The sequence below is a fragment of the Montipora foliosa genome, chromosome 2 (assembly GCF_036669935.1).
Source record: "Montipora foliosa isolate CH-2021 chromosome 2, ASM3666993v2, whole genome shotgun sequence".
In the NCBI taxonomy this organism is placed as follows: Eukaryota; Metazoa; Cnidaria; class Anthozoa; order Scleractinia; family Acroporidae; genus Montipora; species Montipora foliosa.
The window spans coordinates 47,899,637-47,907,136 of NC_090870.1; the positions used below are offsets into that span (position 1 = coordinate 47,899,637).

The 7,500-nt window shown below is 37.9% G+C and overlaps 1 protein-coding gene across 7 annotated transcripts in view; it reads left to right on the forward strand.

The window, feature by feature from the left end:
• The window catches only part of LOC137993359 (amiloride-sensitive sodium channel subunit alpha-like), a 37,804-nt gene extending 34,931 nt beyond the window's left edge, over positions 1-2,873 (forward strand). For 5 of the 7 annotated variants that reach the window (XM_068839155.1, XM_068839156.1, XM_068839153.1 and 2 more), the window contains 3 exons: positions 1-73; positions 897-972; positions 1,753-2,873. The exon at positions 1-73 is cut by the window's left edge and continues 4 nt beyond it. In XM_068839155.1, the coding sequence (XP_068695256.1) occupies positions 1-73; positions 897-972; positions 1,753-1,920 (317 nt within the window). In that variant the 3' untranslated portion in view covers positions 1,921-2,873. The remainder of the gene's footprint in view (positions 74-896; positions 973-1,752) is intronic. The other 2 variants (XM_068839152.1, XM_068839151.1) reach the window with 1 other exon arrangement.
• Positions 2,874-7,500: the final 4,627 nt, after the last annotated feature.

Consider the following 7,500-nt stretch of genomic DNA (forward strand, 5'->3'; position numbering starts at 1 on the left):
AAATACAGGCCTTGATGCGTCGCGACCGAGATGCGAATTTTGCCTCAATGGGAAACAGTAGGGACTTGTTGAGGTATTTTAAGTATTATAATGACCAGTATGAATACGTTCGTGTATACTGAAACAAATTAAGTGAAGTCGTGGCAATTAAACCCACGGTTTATGCTTTATGCGCATACGTTCTGCGCATCTCGAGATAACATGATTCCTATGGATGGTGCATACTAATTTTGCCCGGTTTAAAACTGTGCGGAGAAAGCAGAACTTAGCAAGTGCCCTTGGTATCCAAGAAAATTGGGGGTAACCGCGCCTTTTCAGAGATAATTCAATTTGGAAAAAATGCCATACATTGCTTTGTATTTTAGATCTTTTTACAAGTATTGTTGATTAATTGTCTTTGCGTAATTACCCTCAATTTTCTTTTAATTTGGATTTCAATAACACTTGTTAAGATTTGCTTTTCCCGCATATTCATAACCAGGCAAAAATACCTTTGAATTAGTAAGCATCGTGATCGCAAGAACTATTTAGATTTGGGAGAGCATTGTTTAAAACGGGATTTTATCTTTGCGCTTCCTGATAGTTTTTTATCTTGTGGGTGTTTTTCCTTGGCTTCTCTCAGTCTAACAAGTAAAATTTATATACCAAAGAGCTACAATTTCTGAAACCGTTAAAATCACATTGAACTGATGCCACAAACAATATTGGGAAGTCAGCTTCTTTACCTGAGTTCTTCTTTCCCTTGGCCGTTGTATAGACATAAACGTATTTTTCAAAAAAAAAAAGAACCTTGTATATAGGCAATAGTCTCCTTCGTAGCCGTTATTATGGTCGTCACGTAACGCTCCTCTCCACTAACGGTGTTGTAACTCACGCTACATTTACGGCTTTTTTAGGCGGAACTTCTTAAGAATAAAAATCTACTTCGATGAACTTAACACGGAGAAAATTACATATTCAGAATATTACTTGGTAAGTATTTTAATTAAGGAGCTGTTGCCTTAACAACCTTGGAGCTGTCTCGTGATTTAAGAGATGGAGTGTTCTAACGAAGGGCCTTTTTGGGATGGCATAGCTTATGATAACGTGAAGAGGCTGGTGTCTGTTCTTGTTCACCCCAGGGATTCGACAATGTGAACCACAGAAACTCCTTGATTGTTGCCATTTCCCATGGAGTAATTGCCATTGTGGGCTATAACAGCACGCGCAATGATCCAATATTCTATTGACAGGCAGTAGTGCTATTTTAGTGTTTTATAGACTCGTTACGACCCATTCAGTTCAGGAAACAGTGCATGAGAAACACAAGCGCACAACACTACCTTAAAACAAGTTTTTCCTCTCGATCCCACTTGGCACGCCTTACTCACGTTTCAGTATATTAAATTAAACCTATGTAAGATAATTACGCTAACCCATTGCTACCCTTTGTGATTGACTCAAAATCGATCTTGAGCAACTTTTTGTAACAAATGAGAAGCATAACCAAAATTATTCCCAATTCGAATGCGCATATTTTCCCGCGTTTTGAAACAATACGAGCAGAACTTTGCCTTCTAATTCTGAATGGTTTTCTGTTTGCGATTGACCAGGAACATTACTTTTGTTTCGGTTTTTACGCGCCATCATTCTCTCCGTCCTGGACTAGCTGATTGCCTTTGGCTCTCTAAGATGGGGCTTAGCAAGACTCAAATGAAAACAGCTTTGTTACACTACAACCTAGTTGCCTTTTCTTGTTTTTTTTCATCGCAGATGGAGAATTTGATGAGTGACATAGGAGGCCAGTTGGGTCTTTGGATCGGAGTGTCAGTGATCACCATTGCAGAGATGTTAAAACTTCTCCTGGACGTCCTAAATGTACTTTGTAGAAAAGCTCACATTAATGATAACGAAAGAGTAAAAGAAATACGTATGACGTAATTAACTAAAATATACAAGCTAAGATTCGCGTTAATAAATTGATATAAAAATTTCAAGGGAAGTCCAGTGAGGTAGAAACAAATGCGTCAAAGTTTCTGTGTTTTTCACATTCAGATTGCAGATATGTTGGAAAAATGGGTTTCATCCCGCGTCGCTTCTGTTTTAACCTCTCTTTTCCGTTCTTTCATGTTTTGATCAGACCGAAGGCTAACAGACTGGCTAAACACAGATAAGACGGGCGGGAGGACAGCCAGAAGTTCTTCGAGATAACAACAAAATCTCATACAGTCTTATAAGTTTCTTGTGTCGTGGGATTTAAAGGCGCTTGGGTCACCCATCGTTGCTTAATCGGGTCCGTCCAAACCTTTCGAATACGGTCTTTCTGATTCAGGAACGAAAACGCATTTACTCCTCATTCATTTTGCTTGTTAAGGTTAACTCAAAATTATAAGGCGATGTCGCTTCACATATTGACCTGCTCAAGTCCCAACTAAGTGGCTTCATAGCTCAGTTGATAGAGCACTGAGCCGTTGAAACCATCTGAATTTTTCAGTTGTCTGTAAGAGACGAGTGCGAGGATCACTACTCCAATTTTGTCCATAACTTGCATTTCAAAATACTCATTTCTTTCATTCATAAATTAGAGTTTCTTTTGGAATTTTTTCAATTTTGCAAAGGCAAAACTATTGAACTGCCTAAGATTTGAATGTAAATTAGAAGGGGGCATATGCCTATGAAATAAGGTCACGGTTCCAAGTTCCCTCCTTTCTATGACGGGAAAATCGATACTGTACTTATGTGTACACAGGAACCATTTCTACGTCGAATCGTCAATGAACACACGAACACCAAGTGAAAGAATTGTACATTCTTTAAGAGTAATAAATTAAGATATAGTAGAGCGTCAGGTGGTGAATAAAAGAAGATCTCGACTATATACAGTAAAAAACTCAGTTCAGTGGTTTAGTTGTCACTCACTGACTCACTGGCTGACTCACTCACTGACTGACTCACTAACTCACTGACTCACTTACTCACTCCCTCATTCACTTACTCGCTCGCTCAAGCACTCCTGGTGGATTTGATCACAAAGAAATCCAGTCTGTAAAATCTTCAATAGCAAAAGTAATTGAAGAAAATGTCACGCTTAAAGAAACGCTTCACAGCACGACACGCACTCTGCAAGATCTTCAAGCTACAATTAAATCGACAACAGCTGAATTGCAACAGTCCAAAACTGAAACTCAACGATGTTATGAATTAATTATCAAAGAGCGCTCATTGCGTGAGTCCATCGAAACAGAACTTCAGAACCACTTCAAGAATTTCGCAGCGTACAAAGCGAAGACAACTCAAGAGATGACACAACTATTTGCCCGCGTTCGAACAGCAGAAGAGAAAGCAGAACAAGCCAATGATCATGATGAAACGATACAGCAAAGGAACACATCTGTGATGGAAGAAAACGTGTTAATTCAAAAAAGAGTGGATGATATTGAGAAAGAATTGAATTCTATCCAAGAGAGCATTTTTAATGGTGAAGCTGTCGCACACCGGAAATCATTATCTCGAGAATCCATTGTCCTTTCGCCTGAAAACGACAGACCCCCAGCCAGCTCCCAAGATCAACGGAAACAAGGAAAGCATTATAACAAGCGAGGTCTTGCTGTTTTGGCTGGCGCACTAATACAATGGGCAAGAAAAAATGGACACTCTTCCACTTCGCCACGATCTAAGCAACAGTCACATAATCCAAGAGGAAAACATTTCAACACTCGACCAAATGGAACTAGGAACCTATCAAGGGACCCGTCACAGCAATTGCTGAATTTACTTCTGGCTACACTTCAAAACGGTCGATGAACATAAAAGCGGAAATCAACAGTAAGCTTTACTTTAATAGTCACTTACTTTCACCTATTTTCGTATTTATTCGACTGATATTATTCTATTAATTTTTTACGTAGTCCAACAGTTATCGTTTATTTTTTAACGTACTTTAATTTATCTAATCATTACTATTATTTCTTCAAGATGAATAATCAAAATAACGTTTTTAATATAATTTCTTGGAATATTCAAGGCCTAAAAACTAGGCTTAAACCGACGAAACAAACCGTCTCGAATACCAAATTGAACATTAAATCAATTAAATCTAAGCTATCCAAATTTGATATTATCTGTCTCCAAGAAACATGGGCAAAAGACGAGACATTAACTTTTCAAGGGTACACAGTGTACTCAACCGTTAAAAACACCGTAAGCAGACGAGGCCAAGCAGGGGTATCGGTATTAATTCGAGACTATCATCAAAATTTTGTTTCTCGTATACACAGTGATTCCCCCAACATAATTTGGTGCCGATTACATAAGCAATTGCTTGGACTCCAGGCAGACATTTTCCTGGCTGCAGTTTATCTACCCCCACTACAATCACAACGAAAGGCAGGAGAAGACGTTATCAGTATCTTAGAAAAAGAAATTCATAAGTACTCTACCCAAGGCCAAGTTCTTTTACTTGGTGACTTCAATGCGAGAACGGGGACATTAAACGATTTCATTGAAAACGATGCGGATGACTTTTTAACAATTCATAATACCTACAATCGAGACACGGATTGCCCAAAGCGAAACAACGCGGACTACACAATCAACAAAGTAGGAAGAGAAATATTACGATTATGCATAGGAAATAGATTGCGAATTTTGAATGGCAGGTTAACAGGTGATCTCGATGGAAAATACACTTGCTATCAAACTAATGGGGCAAGCACAGTCGATTACGCACTAGCAAGTGAAGACCTTATAAAGACGATATTAGGATTTCAAGTTCAAGCCTTGACAACCTACTCAGATCATTGTCCTATCAGTCTAAAATTAACTCCCTCCCGCTCTCACATGGTAAAAGACAATGCACCTAGACAACCACTATGCAAAGCGGCACCTACTCAAAAGAACTTTAAAAAGTTTCTTTGGAAGGCAGATTCAAAAGACAAATTTCTCAGTGCATTATCCAATCCTAATGTTCAAAGATTATTTGATTCCTTCAACTCAGAACACCACGCATCAGTAGACGATGAAATCTCGCAATTTAACCAAATTATCAATTCGGTGGCCAAATCATGCCTAGCAACATCGCGGAAAACCTCTAAAACTACCAAAGAAAAGAAACCATGGTACGATCACACCTGCAGACAGTTAAAGAAACAACTGCAACAATTAGTAAAGAAAATTAACCCCAGTTCTCACCAATCACTACGACAAGATTATTTTGTTCTTAAAAAGAAATACAAAAAGCATGTCAAAATGATGCATAAAAGATACAAAAACCAAATAGTAAATGAAATTAATGCTTTACACCCAAAACACAGTCAAGATTTCTGGAGGTATATTAATCAACTTAGAAAAAGCGATGCTGTCGAAGAGGAAACCTCTGTTTCGTCAGAAGATTGGATATGTCATTATCAGAAATTATTATATGATAGCCAGGAACCGCACACCACTTTGGACTTTTCAAATGAAGATATGGACTGGGAAAACGAAAATTCACCGAATAACGACATTTTAGGGCAGCCTATTACGACCAACGAAATCCATGAACAAATATCAAAACTCAAGTTGAAGAAAGCTTCGGGTATGGATTCTATCCTTAACGAAATGATTAAACACGGACGCTATTATCTAATGCCTTCATTAGAAAAACTGTTCAATGATATACTAGACAGTGGAACATTCCCAACCCATTGGAACATAGGTGTTATAAAACCGATATATAAAAGAAAGGGTGATAAGCGGTCTCCAGCAAATTATAGAGGAATCACATTGACGAGCTGTTTAGGAAAACTATTTACATCAATCTTACAATCCAGGCTGAACAAGTTTATCGAACAACATAACATCCTCAATCCAGAACAGTTTGGATTTCGCCCAAATTCCCGAACAACAGATAGTTTATTCATCCTACAGCAACTCATTAATAAGTATACAAAACAACATAAGAAACTTTATGTTGGCTTCATCGATTATGAAAAAGCGTTTGATAGCGTGTGGCAGTCCGGGCTGATCTATAAAATCTACCAATATGGAGTTAAAGGCAAATTCTTTAAAGTCATTAAATCCATGTATTCGTCGATTAAAAGTTGCGTCAAAACTGATGAAAGCTCTATCACAGAAATGTTCTCATGCAACAAAGGAATAAGGCAAGGTGATGGCTTAAGTCCAGTTTTATTTTCATTATTTATGAATGACTTACCGCAATACTTTAGGGACAACCATTGTCCAGGAGTAATGATTGGAAGCCATTCTCTAAATTGCCTCATGTATGCTGATGATTTGTTAGTTTTAAGTCCCTCTCCAGAAGGACTACAGAAATCGATTAACGTCATTAAAAAGCACGCAGAGGAATGGAAGCTGAAGGTGAATACCAACAAATCAAATATCATCATCTTTAGTGGGAACGGTCAAACCAAAAACAAGGAAATTTTCCAATATGGTTCAGAAGCATTACCTATCGTCGACAAACAAACATATTTGGGAATAGAAATGACCTCATCTGGTCGCTATACCTACGCAAGAGACATCCTTAGCAAAAAAGCTTATAAAGTTCTTGCGACAGTGAAACGATTGTTCTCCAATTCGGATACGACCACAATTACAATTAAGAATAAGCTTTTTGATGCCCTTGTCAAACCTATACTACTATATGGATGCGAAATATGGGGACCGGAGCTATTATCATATAAGACCCATTTTGACAAAAGCACTATCGAACAAGTCCATATCAAGTTCTGTAAACAAACACTAAATACCCCATGGTACACAGAGAACATTGCCTGTAGGGCAGAACTTGGACGGTACCCTTTAAGTATAGACATAAAAGCTTCAATATTTAGTTACTCGCTTAGATTACAGCATAAAACAGTCAATCCTCTATTAAAGGAAGCCTTTCATCACGCAAAAAGTCACAGCCAATTTTTTGATGTATTAAATAATGACGAAACTATACGAATGCACTCTATAGGCAATACATCAAGCCAACTACACATTAAGAATGCTCGTTCCTCCATAAAGAATCAGCTTAAAAAGGACTACATTCGAAATTGGCTGAAGGCTCGCAACAACACTTCCGAAGGCTCTAGAGAGAAATTTACACACAAAGAAGTCAAATTCGACTACCAATTGGAAGACTATCTCAAAACTATCAGAAACCCAGCACATAGAATAAGTATGACAAAATTGCGTCTGGGGGTTCATAGCTTGCGAATACAGACTGGGAAATACGAAAATAGAGGTGCACCAATCCCAGTAGATGGAAGAACGTGTTTAGTCTGCAATAGAGGCTATATAGAAGATGAGCGGCACTTCTTGATGTATTGCCCAGGGTACGATAACATTAGAAATGAGCTCCATTCTCTCCTTTCAACACACGATGTTGTTTTCAAAAGCCTTAATGATGAGGATAAAATTAGGTATTTACTTACCCTAGAAAACGAAAGCACTTCAAAGATAATAGGTAAATACACATATTTAATGTTTCAGAAGAGAAAAGACTTCCTAAATGCAAAATAATTAAAATAATAA